Here is a 13,870-nt window from a genome sequence, read left to right as displayed (position 1 = left end):
TCATTAAAATAAGATTGAACACTGCTTCCCACTCAATGCAATTCTGCCTGCAGGGTTTAATTGTGGTTTTAATGAGGCACTGATTCATTGTGTTTAATATGAACTAATGTTTCAAATCCCTGTCCTCTTAGATCTCTGTTAATGAGAGCCTGTTGTCACCCAAAGCTGGCAACCATGTATCAGGAAGGAGAACAAAACACAAACAGATTTGAAAGAGATTTGATACAAGATCAAAAGTCAACAGGTCCCATTCAAGTTATTAAATGGATTCAATATCTCATTTAGTGTTTCCTCTTTGTAGCTCTTCTACAGTCAAGGCTATTGTCATATAAATGGTAAAAACCCGATGAGTAATTCCTTCCTCCCCACGTCCTTCACGCTCATGACAAAGAGATGCACCAGAGCTGAGGACAATAGGACTGGACAATTTCCAACGTTTACCCAGACACATTCAAGCCAGTGATGTGTTCAAGGCCTAAGAAAAGGAAGGATGTGTATTCATTGAGGCTAAACATAGTAAGGACCTTGTGCCTTTTTAAAAAGCTTTTCCTGGTAAAAACAAGGAGGGTATAATCCACGCGTTGAATGGTTTCTTCTTATATGTAAAAGAAACATACTGATCATATTTCGGAGCTTACCCTTAGTTTATTTATTGATAATCAGAAAATTGAAGCTGTTAAAATATTGATAAATAATAATAATTGAACTAGAACAGCTCAAATACAATGCAGAAACTCCTCAGATATTCAAATACAATCTCTTTCCTTCTCTCATAGACAACTAAGCAGTAAACCCTCTGCATGGCCACACAGAGGTAAGTGAGAACATTTTCTTATTGTTATTTCAGTTAGGTGACCCAACCTCATAAAACTAGTTTTAATGCAGTACACAAATTGACAATTGAGAACATGCACACAGGAATAGACCTTGGAAACTTTCATTAAAACGGAAAACTAGTTTGAAGGATTAAGCCTTGAGGTTTCAAACAAGCATGCCCCGAGCCTCTGACACTAAATACGCGTGAGTTGGCTGCCAACTAACATTACGCTGGTGAGGTAAGGCAACACACATCAAACACAATCAGTTTCCAAACACAGTTACCTTGAACACACCAATATGGAGTGTTTTCAGAGCGGTCACTGGCTGCAAATGCATCAGGAGAGTATGAAGACATCAAGATGTAAGGAGGACTAAATGATCAACGTATACGGAAATAATCATTCCAATCTTTCTTTGTCTATCACTATCATCATAACATTTGCTTTAGCTTTTCTCAGGGTGTTAACTTGTCTCCCCCTAAACAAATGACTGAAGTGAAAGCCACATTACAGTCCTGTCCTCTATCCACCCTGCCTGACCTAATCAGCACAACGTATTCCTCTTCTCAGTGCACACCTCACCCCTCAGCGCAGCCAGATGCTGCCAACTTCTGACAAACAGCTGCAGCCCAAGGTCACTCCCTCCCTTGGACAGACAGAAGCTCACAAACAGTCCCAGAACAAACCCGCACTGTGTTCGACTCACCATGTATACCTCTAGAAACAGATATTTACCTTTTTAAAACAGGCAAGAGGATTCTTGCCTGTTATATACACATCTGTCTCTGCTCTTCATTTTGAAAACAGTTATCATCAAGACATTTCAGTCAGATAATCGCATCAGCTACCATATATAACCTCACACTGGAGCTCTATATCGAGAACAAAGACAAACATTAAAGATTAAAACACTGTTTTCCTGCGCAGAGCTTGATGAGTTTTGAGTTACTTTCAGTTCACGTTTACAAAAGCAGCTCAGAACAAGATAAGACGGAGAGCGAGTTAAGTTACATGTTCAAAGTAAATTTAGCAGACACCAACAGCTCAAGAAAGATGTTTCCATCATTACGCTGCTTTGCAAAGAGTCTACATTTAATCTGGAAGTACAGTGATTCAGAGCCACAGCTGGAAGAAAAACAGCAAGTGATTTGATAGGAGGAGACATGTGTCAGATTGTGGTAGGTTTGTATGTGAAAGCAGGCCAAAAGACTGAAGGAAAATATTGTTTTTAGGAAGCATCATGTGATTTGTTTATGTTTGGTCCTGACCAGACAGTCAGACATGTACAGCTCAGACACTGTGCGGATAGAGGAGAAGAAACTATAATGTCTACAGTATAAGGCTTCAAAACTAGTCGGACAATAGGATGTGATTATTTCTGACATGATCAGTCTACTCCAATGGATAGGTCAATCAGCTGCAGATTCGCTGCTTTTATCCTTTTTTGTTTATGTAAAATGAATATCTGGTCAGGCAAAAACCACTTCATGTCTTAACATCATCTTTAGCTAACAACTTTTAGTTCCAGTCATTGTTCTAACACTGAAATATTTCCACAGCTATTGAATAGCATGACATTCGGTACAGACAGCCAAGGTGCCCAGAGGATGAAGCCTGATATGACTTTGATGATCCCTGACCTTACCTAGCGACCATGAGGTTCCTTTTTACCGCCCTTAGCAAATATCTGAACAAGTACCAGATGGATTACCATGACATTTGGTACAGACACATCCCCTTCAGGATGAGTAGCCAACACCACCTGGTCAACGCTATCTCACTCTGACCTGGTACTTTGACCAAATACTTACAAAAAGAATGTCATGTCATCAGCTTTAGCTAAACATGCTAATGAGCTTGTGCTACAATGCTTCTTCTATAAACTAAGATGGTAAGAGCAGCTAACACTGATGTAGGCTCATGTCTTGATTAAACTGAACCTACTCTGGCGTCAGTTTCAAAAGCAGGCAACTGAATTTCTGGGTTAGTTTAAAATGAATTCACTGAAATCAGAAACATCAACTGTATTAAAATGAGGTGTTATGGGTTTTACCTATGGTATTATACAGCTCATTATAACAATTCTGCTCTGTGATACAGTGTACTTACAGTAGACATAAAATCAAAGTATTTTAGAGATGGACTAAGCTTTTTATTTACGAATATTTGTCAGATATTTTAGGGTGACGCAAGCAATTTGACAGTTTCTTTTGAAGATTTTATTTTATTGTATAGCTTGTATATATGCCACAGGACAGTTTACTAAAACTGTCACAGTACTGAGGGATGTTGAGGATTGATCTGTGCCATTCAACAGAGAAATGTCTTATGGGTATTATGCAGATGAGTTCCAGATGCACACACAGCTGTTTACATGCAACACATCAATCAGACTGTGTGAAGCTGCTAAACACATGAGCTACAGTATGTGGAGGAGTTGCTATGTTTTATATAAGCTTTGTTAACTATATTACAGCAGTAGCTAGAACTTTTATGCAGCTTTAAGAAGCTACAGGGCCATAAACACGATAATAAAAAGGCTTTCTTCACAACAAATGATCAGCTCCAATTCTTGCGGTCTGTCTGCTACTGTGACTAACTAACCATGACACCAGAACAGTCTTCAAGCTTCTTGACAGTAATGAGAATATCAGATGAAGGAAGCAGTTCCTGCAAAGCTGCTTTGATTTAGATAGGACGTCCTTCCACCTGCCAAAAGAAGCAGATATACGATGGGGAATGCACAACATATTGTGTGTCCCAGTGTCCACACTATGTGAACACACTGACACAGAGACTTCATGAAGGTGTTTGAACCTCCTCCACCTGTTTGGAGTCGTCAGTCCTTTGGCATGATTGAACTTTGTCACCTTTTTCCGGGGTGAGAACTCTGGGAACAAGATCATGGGAACTCTAGTTGGGTTCCTCTTAACCTCTGAGATCAAAGTTGGTTCTGCTTACTGACATCAGCGCCTGTTTATGTGGTCGGGTTTGGGTTAAGTGGAACCACTCTGTCAAGTTTAAATCTCTGTTATTCACAACTGAACTGAGCACAGATAAAGTGAAGAAACTATTCGACAAAATGATGATTCATTATTTCATTGTTATATTAAAAACTGCTCCAATCCATCAAAAAAAGATTAATACAAGTGTCTTTCATAAAATCTTAAACATCATTAACAGCTAGCGACAAGGGTAGGTTCCTTCTATGCAATTTCAAAATAAAAGCATCCCTGAATATAACCCATCCAACAATACATTTCTTGACTTTAATCATTAGCACTGAATCATTATCATTATTAGGTTTCTTATTTACTCTCACACACACTTACCTGAAACAATGTAAATAGTAGGTTTTGTATATTTCATTAATTCAATTAAAACAACACAAATTAGATTTTAACTTCTAAACTAAACTAGAACAAGCCACAACAGCCCCTACTCAGTCCTTTTCATCAACCTACATCAGAATACATGACCCTACCACTAGAGGGCTTTATGCATGACGTTACATCTGTATTGTCAACAGCTTCATCTGACACATTTCTGCAATATAACAACCATCCCCAGCTGTCTGTGTCTCTCTTCTAAACCAATGCCCTGATAGTGTGATCCCACATGAAGCCATTTAATGAAGGTTTGGACATTTGCTGTGGTAAACACTACAGCATGAGGGGCGTCCCACTTTGCCAGGAAACTTCCTCCGCTGCACAGGAAGTGATCCATTTTTAAAATGTCAGAGGAAACAATGGTGGTAAACATAATAAAAGTCCACCAGAATAATTTACAGAGCTACAGTCACTAAATGTCTGTTTTCAATAATAGTATAATATAATTTCAACTCAACATGCTGTGACCATATTTCACCTTTAGAATAGAAAATGTTTTGTCAACACAGTAGAGTCAAAATGATGAGTTGAATAACTTGCAGCTATTTAAATAATTGATTATTGGTTTATTTTTCAAGAAAACACAAGATTCTCAGTTTCCTCTTTTTATAATATAAGGATTATCGGCTTTTCTTTGTGTAATAGCACAGTAAACTGAATAAATACGTGTTTTGGACTATAGGTCACATATTGATCAAGCCTAAAGATGCAAATTGAATGCAGGGGACAACTTTTTTTCACAATTGTTTTACTTTTAAAAGACTCAACGGTCAATCCTAAAACGTTTCTCCTGGTTAATAAATACTGAAAATACCTCTTTGAGGATATTCCAGCAAAACTATTTCACATGGAAACATTTCAGAAAAAGACCACCCCTCTCCATCTTCCTCCTCACTGTTAAGTTAAATAAAGTGTAACCAATTAGGACTCCAATAAAAGAAACAGAAGGAGGACTGTGCAAGTCTGAGCAAGTTACATTCTCACCACATTAGACCAGCAACACTGTAACTCATTAAACATAAAAAGCCTGGCAATCCTACTGGTGCGGTCATAGCTGCAGTGTAAGTACAACAGGAGTATAGCTTAAGCTGGAGTTACTCAAACTAAATCTAGCTTTTCTGTATCACTTATTTTGCTTAAAACATATACATCTTGATATGTTTTACGAATACATACAGCCAATAGCTTTCAGATTAAACGGCAGTGTGAATATTAGTGTTGGGATATCAGGCTTGAGTGCATAAAGAGTTTTATACACGGTTAAACCGAGCAGGGTCGGGTCAGCCCTATCAAGAGCTTATGAGCAACCTGAATCTCTGGAGATTGACGGACGCGGAGGAAGGGAGGTATAGAGAGATCAGCAGGATGAGAAATCCTCTAAGGATCATCTGCAAACCTTTCACCTCGGCTCAACAACACGCCAAGGTTTATAGAAATGATAAAGTCCTGCTTCAGTTTGTGAAATCCAGCATGATGACAGATGACTGTTGAGAAAATTAGAACGTTTCTCTCACCCTGCTATTTGCTTCCCCAGGAAGGTGTAATTACTGGTCCTAACAATCACAACAAGACCAAAGCACTAGACTAAAAGTGGATCTATGATTCCTGTGTATAAAACGAAGCCTGTAATGGTGCGTAATCCCTTCCAGATGTGTGAATCTAGGAGGAACACAGCTTAAATGTCAATTTATCCCCACTATATGAGACTATCTTGCAGTAGCGTGTGTGTGTGCGTATGCGTGGGCGTGTGTGTGCGTGTGTGCGTGTGCGTGTGTGTGTGTGTGTGTGTGTGTGTGTGTGTGTGTGTGTGTGTGTGTGACTGACTTAGTAGGACTGTGTTTAGGTCACTGCACGTGCATATTAGTGTAACGGAGAGAGGCAGCGTACGATACACTGAGAGAGAGAATCCAATGGCTCTTAAAGCTGCATCACTATCTTTCTGGATCACCTGATTCAGTCCTACTTTCGCTGAGTGGAGACGACAGACTGGGGAAAAATGAAGTTCATACACACGTTGTCCGTACATATGACAATATAACTGCATATTTTTAGACAATTTATCCTGGAAGGCATTGTTATCGTTGCCCTTGGTTGTTAACACGGTATGGTGTTAGAAATAAGTGAATATATCTAGAGAGAGAAGTTCAATTTAGAGCTGCAAGCAAACATTTGAGGATTTATTGATTAGTCGATCAAGAGAAACACTATTGCAACTTCTTCTGATAAAAAACTCATTATTAGAATAGTTTTTTTGTACAAGTATTGCAGAATACTGTTTTCAGTCAAATATTTTGTTCTTCTTTGTTTATATATTCTTCTTCTTGATTAAACCTGACCCACGCCTGTCCCTTAGTTTGGCGGGTCATGCATATACTTTGGAATGATTGATAATTATATCGATAATTATTGATAATCATTTTGATAATTTTATTCTTCTGTTTGTTTGTTTTATTAAGCTCGTTGTGCTACCTGAGAGCTGAGAAGTGTTAAATAAAACAAAACATTAACTGGAGGGCATATTAGAAAAATCTTTCCTTTTCCTTTTTGTACTTTAGCAACTTCTATCCGTCACAGTTTTTTAAGCACAACAAAGCAATAAAAAGCCAAACATAGATGAGACTGCCTGAGCAGGTCTCATAACGCCAGCTCTTATTGTCCATGAATTTGACGTCCATTATGCTTAACAATCAGATCTGGAGTATTGTGTTTTTAAGAGGTCTATCTTTGATCATGCAGCTTCTCTAACTTTTCATGGTATCCATCCAAGTATGACTGTTAGAGGTGAAACACGATGCAGGCAAGCTACACAAAAGAAATTCTCTGAAATGTAGAAACCCTGAGGGCTCTCCATGCTTTCACTCATAATGTAACTGGCATGCAGTGAATGACCTCACCTTCTGATGGACCGACTGCACAGGCATCGATATACTCTCCTTTATCGCTGGGGATATTAAAAACATTTAAGGTGAGGCGTGTGGTGCAGTGGGTTGTGTGTTGGTGTTCGGATCAGGGGGTCACAGGTTCAAACCCCACTGCAGTCAGCATGTCGTTGTGTCCCTGGGCAAGACACTTCACCCCAAATTGCTCCTGTGGGGATTGCCCACAGTATTGATTGAGTATGTAAGTTGCTTTGGATAAAAGCGTCTAACAAGTGACATGTAATGTTAAGCTTTTTCTTCACATACTGTATGACGTAAAATAGGCAATCAAACCAAAATGTGACACTAACTTAAACACAAATAAATTGTGTTTGTTTATGTGCGAGCGAGTGAGTTTTGTCTTTGATTCTGTGTTAGTCTCAAAAGAGTAAAGAGCATAAAACGTTGTTACATACAGTTAACTGAGTGGAGTGATTATTAACAATGAATGCCTCTGCCTGCTAGAGATCTGTGTCCACAGCAGTCATTTTCCCTTGTATCCCGTCTGGTCGGCGCTCCATTCCAACCTCATTCTTACAACACCTGAGGCAAAGCCTCTGAATTACAGCCGTTTTTTCAAGCTTAAATGACACAGTCTGGTAGTGTGTGTGTTACTTCTCCTTCGCTAGTATGCTGCCATTGTTAGCACCACTTGCAATTCAATCCATTAAGAATAAAAGTGGATTTAAATAAATAATGAATGCAACAAATGCAAACAGCACTAATTTAAACAGTTCCTTTGAAGACATCAACACCAGAGTTTATCACAATGATAATCTCCCTTCTGTGTAACTGTTTGTGCCATATAAGATTTACATTTCTAAAAAGATAATAACATGCTAATCAAAACAAAGAGCTTATACTTTTGATGGCAAACAAAACAACGACACAGCTCATACATGGACGTTGGATGTGGAAGGAAAAGGAGGAAGCATAGCGTTCAGAGACAAGGAGGGGAGAGAGCTGCAGCATTCATGTCACAAACCGTTGACAAGCCTTTCAGGGATATACTTATGCAGTCGACTGCACAAAATCAAGACTGACAAAGTCTCACTACTTAAGAAAATATAAGGGACTTGCATCAGGGACAAGCACATTACAGAAGAGATCTGTGTCGACAAAGCTGTCACATCCTCTGGATGTGTGTAAGCCTTCTTAACCGTGCACCAAGACACAATGTCAGTGACACAACTTAGTGCAATTTTTACATAACAGAGTCAGTTGTAAGATGTAGTTAGATATTTGTATCGCAGGATAACATACGAGACACTGAGGTTACATGGCTATTTGTTTTTTGTTTGTTTTCACAGTCGGGTTATTCGCTTTCACCACATCTGGACACATGAAAGAGAAACAGATGATGCTACTAAGCCCTTCTCCTTATCTGTAATTATGGGGAAAAAATCAATAAGTGTGTATAAAACCTCTGTTTTAATGTGTACTTTCAATTTTTGGAAACAAAGAAATATGACAAATAAGTTTTTGCACTTGCCTTAAGTGGAAAGGTTGGTATGTCGATTAAAACAAAGTGCTACAATGTGCTATGGAAGACACTTAATAAATAAATCATGATGTACATGAAGCATGTGACTTAAACTTCACTCAAACTCCACCGAAGAGTCTTAAAATAGCAGCGGATGGAAACATCAGATCTGTGCGCACCGTTCTTCACACAAACACATGAATCAATAATAAATGCTGTATTTCCAGCGCTTTATAACAACTGTTCATCTTTATGTGCTCAACTTCTAATATGTGCTTAACTGCGGAGGATGGTTTCTATTTAATTTAAGAAAGAGAGTAGAATGTATACTTTGGTTTGACTCTCACTGTCTTTCCTTGCCTACAGGATAACCAAATTGTGATGCAATAACTTGGGCCATATGTAGGGTCAGCTATTAGTGACCCTGGAGTTGCTCTCTGAGTTTTGCTCAAGGATACTTTAGCAGAACAAACGCTTAGTATCCTGAAGGTTTAAATGTTTAAACATATGGACTAGATAATCACTATACCACCATGCCGCCCAGTCATGATCAGGGTGACGAGTGAAAGCAAGAAGTGACCTGAGAGTAGGCGTGAAACAGGAACTAAAGGAGGGTTTGAAGTATAAAGTATAGATATTTTATCCTGGTGAACTCCTGGCACCACCTCTCAGGAATGCCTGGCATCCAGCAGGCGGCCCTGATCCTCTCTGGCTTGGTTCAAGTGGAGGCGAGACCTGAGGCGACCAGAGGCCGTTTGTCCTGGAGTTCAGAGAGATAGCCGGCCAAACCCACCCATGATCAGAGCGCCGTAAACCCCCGGACTGTTTAGGTGCTGGAGGGGTTTTAGGGTTACTTTAAAGGTAAAAACTCAAATGCCCAGAAGAATGTCCAAGTTGTAAAACACATTGTTGTTCACAGCTGTTTTTGACTTATTTTGGTTTCAAATGCATATACTATAATTTGCTCAACAAACAAATGTCATATGTCAATAACCTTATTTTACCTGATGCACAACCTTTGCACCTTAGCAGGGACACCCCTGTTATCAGATGATCATTCAAATACAGCTAAAAGACAAAACGTTTCACCTTTGAGCTAGATTCAACTGAAGATAACATAAAAAAAGCTACACTGGTGGGTCAAAGTCTTGATCTGTGAGTAAGTACTCGCGCTTTGTACTTTAACCTTAAAAAATGCCATAAAATAAATGTATTCATCATTCACCAGGCCTCTGTAAACAATAAACAAATAATGATTTTCCTTTTAAGTGAACCCACCCCATTGACGAAGAAAAAGGAGAATATGATGCCTGGTTGTTGACTGTGTTTGCATTCCATGTGTACTTAGTGAGTATTTATTGCAGCTTGAATAAGCCAGAGAGTTTCAAACACAGGGAGGGACATTATGTATTAAAGATAATGCAAGTGACAGGTGCATGCTGAAATTATATAGACAATAAACGTTAGCAAGTGACATTAACTATGTTATGTTTTAGTTTTTCCTCTCAAGCAAAACCAAGACAATAAAAGTGTATTAGAACAGGTGATACATTGGGAGGACAGGTAACTGAAGCTGGGCTAGAGCACTTCAGTACAAACAGAGAGAGTATAACATTATTTGAGAACAGAACCTTTTATAGACTATAATCTTATTTTGTTTTAACTCTTACTTCAATTACATTTTCATGAAATAGCTACTCAGTATTTTCTTTTAGATTTTAGATTAATTGTTTTGTAAACTATTGAAAAATGTCCATCCCAGTTTCTCTAAGCCTCAGGGTATGTCTTTCAATTTTGTATTTTGCTGGTCCCAAACCCTAAGATATTTAGTTTGATACTATATATGTAAAACAGAGAAAATGTGTAAATCTTCATATCTGAGTGGATGGAAACGGCATTTTCTGTCATTTTTTCATGAAAAGCTACTCTCAGTCGATCAACTAATCAATGAGTTGGAAGTCATCCACAAGTCATTGCATCTCTGTTAAACTAAAATCAAAAGCAGGTACCAACTTTAACACTGTATCGTTTGTTGTGTAAACTGTATAACCAGATCTCCCACATTTTTGTCATTCCTTCCCAAGTTGAAGAGTTATTTACACTTGGATTTAATAAAAGCCCAGACTGAAAACCACTGAAATGTAATATTGCACCTTATGACCGCAGGAATGCCCAGACTTTATTCAGGTGTTTTTTCTTGCTGCATTCCTCAGAGGGAGCAACACACCTGTGGGGCTGTAGTATACTGCAGTGACAACATGCCTGCCTGCACACACCGATAAAGTTTCCACCCACAGTACTGAGGGGATGTGGCCTCCTGAAATGTGACCATAAGAAGAGAGCAGAGAGATCATCTGATCCATTCCTGGCCAGTTCTGCATGGAAGCCCAACAGACTGTGAGGTACAATGGAGGTCCTGTGAGCTCCTCAGATATATAGAAGAATATCCCCCTCCTTTAATTACAGCCTAGGAGAATCTGCTGACTTATGTGAGAAACTAATGAACAACCAATGAAGAAGGCCCAGGATGTCTACAGTAAGGGTGTTAAAGCATTTACAAGAACGAAGTGTAGTCCATAGGAGTTTACAATAATTAAAAAACTGTTTGTGGATATTAAAAATCTCCCATGCTGCAAGCGTGGTCCGATCGTATGTCAAACAATCCCCTGTTCTACAAACACAAAGCCGCGTTAGTGCTGAGCTCTTGTCCCAGGGGTCGAGATTTCAGATCCAGAGGTCAAGCATTCACTGTGCAGTAACAAATAGACATACAGTGCAATAGAAATGCAATGATGCTACACTGAAACTAAACCGCTGTTATATAACACAGTTAATGATTTCCCAAGAGACGAAGGACAGCGAGCTTTGTCAAATATTGTGTGAGAGTGTAAGTGAGGGGAGAGGAAGCGAGTTTGTTTGGAAAAGACACACTTCAGGTGAAATATACAAATGAATCAAATTTTAAACGTGAAAAATATATATTTCAAATTTCACTCATTACAGAATATCCAGATTTGGCCCACAGGACAAACAACAACAAACATTCAGAGTATAACAAAAGTTTGAGTCAGAAGCTGTATCCCTCTAGCTGTCTCTCAGACAGATGCAGATGCAGCAGACCGTGGGCAATGGGTCAACATCATCTAACACGCAGGGAGCACTTCCAGAAATAACCCCAGCTGCACATGAGTAGTGTCCCACTCTCACAAACAAAGCACTCAGTTAACAAACAACATTACTTCACAGGAAGACGTGGAGATGGAACAATACGTTGATTCATCAATATCTTGGTTGACATACAAATAACCTGTCTATATTTTGAAGTACTGGATTCTCAAATGGATAAGATGTGCTTCTTCATGTTTTCATACATCATAGTAAACTGAATATCTTTGGGTTTTGAACTTTTGACTGGAGAAAAACAAGACTTGTGAATATGTCACCTTGGCCTTTGTGAAGTGGGATGGGATGGAACACTATAAACAGATTCCTCCATAGTAAAAGTTACCATCCTAAAAAGAAGCTGTGCAAATGTCGCTTCAGATGGGATGTCACCATCAGCAGACAAAACAACAAGCCACATAATGTGACTGTGGCCTGTGAAAGACAGGTCAAAAGCCCACATGTCAAGGAGCTGGCAGTAAAAGGTGTGTACTGTTAGTGTTGGGTGTGCAGATGAAGCTCTGCAGCTTGCAGTCTCTGTAAATGGCCTAATCTGTGACCCCGCAGGTCTGACCCAGAGTGGCTTTAGCAATGTTAGACAAAATGAGGGCAGGAAGACTGTCAGGCCGGCTTCATGTCAAAGCCTGGTGAAAACTCCAGGCTGCCTGCTGTGGAAGAGAAGATGAGCAGCAAGCATGCAGGAGGCACTCTGTCCTCACACGCATCACCATTTTGTTATGTGCTTATATTTGCTTTGCCATATGGAAGTATATATGAAACAACTTCCACTGGGACTCTAGTGCATGAGTGTTCATTTCCCATGCATGCATTACTGCAGACAGTTACAGTTAACTTAATCAGCTTTATTTCCAATTTCTCTTACCTTGACGCACAGTTTTCAACCTGACTGGATCTTTGCAGAACTTAATCACATTTAAAATGTCATATAGGGGTAATCCAGACACAGGCAGCCCCTCCACCTCCAGGAGCAGCTCCCCCTCACATAGTTTACCGTCCTGGTACACCACAGCATCCTCCCTAACTTGCCCGATGTATGCAAACTCTCCATGCTCTGCCCCGCCGCGCAGATCCACATTAAGCTCCCCGCAAGCGCCCCGGATAACCAGGCAGTCATTCACTTTAGTGATCCAGTGGTTTTTCTTTTGAATTACTTTTGACATGATGACTGAGTCAGGTCCAAACCAAACCGGTTAGTTCCGCGGAATGGTGTAAAAACCAGCCGATGCATAGCACAGAAATAGTCCCAACAGACAGAAAACTTCAGGATGTTTGGGTGTCACTCCAAATCTGGACATTTTCACCCTTCTCCTGAGCCAAGGCATGCTGCTGCCAGCGCGCGTAAATATCCAAAGTGGATCAAAATCCGGATTGTTTTTGCTGTTGTTTCCGCATCTTTGACAACAACACTCGCTGTGATTCCTCACTATGGGATCTAATCCTCTCTCTTATTGCCCGCTTTACATCCAAGGACTCTTCTCCTCTCTAATCCTTTACTTCTGACTCCTGCACTGTCGTGTATTTCAGCTTTTGTAAACTTTCCAGGATAAACATGTCCCTGTCCCGTGAGCAGGTTGGGCTGTTCACACAACCGGTGGCGCCTTTAAGCAGGTAAAGAGACAAGTTCATTCTCTGCTCCTGCGCTGTGGATGGAGACACTGTAGGAGGGAGGGGGGCGCATGCGTCCAGCTGCTACTCCACGAGGGAAAATCCTACTCAATTCTACACCTACCGGGTCCTAAAGCTCCTCCCCACGCCCCACACGCGCTCCAAACGGATTACAGCCATCAGCGTCTAATCCCCCCAGGACCTCAAGCGTTTAGTCTTTCTCTTTATTCATAATGAAACTGCACCACAGAGACCAGCTTCTCTCTGAAGGCAGGTTAAAGGTGGGGTAAGTTTGAGGAACCGGCTCGAGATACACTTTTTGTTATATTCCATGGAATGCTCTTAACATCCCGATAGCAATGAATATCTTAAGTGCTTTGACAAAAAATCTTTAAAAAAATGTCATCTGTGGAAGACGTAGTACTGTAAAAAGCACGACCAATCATTTTAGCTGGCCCGGCTAAAATAACTGGA

General features: G+C 40.0%; 1 protein-coding gene across 8 annotated transcripts in view; it reads right to left on the bottom strand.

Moving 5' to 3' along the window:
• LOC117479536 (membrane-associated guanylate kinase, WW and PDZ domain-containing protein 1-like) overlaps nt 1-13,334 on the bottom strand; it is an 88,471-nt gene extending 75,137 nt beyond the window's left edge. For all 8 annotated transcript variants that reach the window (XM_034126562.1, XM_034126565.1, XM_034126564.1 and 5 more), the window contains exon 1: nt 12,654-13,334. In XM_034126562.1, coding sequence (XP_033982453.1) covers nt 12,654-12,951 — 298 coding nt within the window. In that variant the 5' untranslated portion in view covers nt 12,952-13,334. The remainder of the gene's footprint in view (nt 1-12,653) is intronic.
• Nucleotides 13,335-13,870: the final 536 nt, after the last annotated feature.

This window comes from Trematomus bernacchii, unplaced genomic scaffold (assembly GCF_902827165.1).
Source record: "Trematomus bernacchii unplaced genomic scaffold, fTreBer1.1, whole genome shotgun sequence".
In the NCBI taxonomy this organism is placed as follows: Eukaryota; Metazoa; Chordata; class Actinopteri; order Perciformes; family Nototheniidae; genus Trematomus; species Trematomus bernacchii.
The sequence above is the reverse complement of the archived record's forward strand: the minus strand, read 5'-3'. Positions and strand labels throughout refer to the sequence as shown.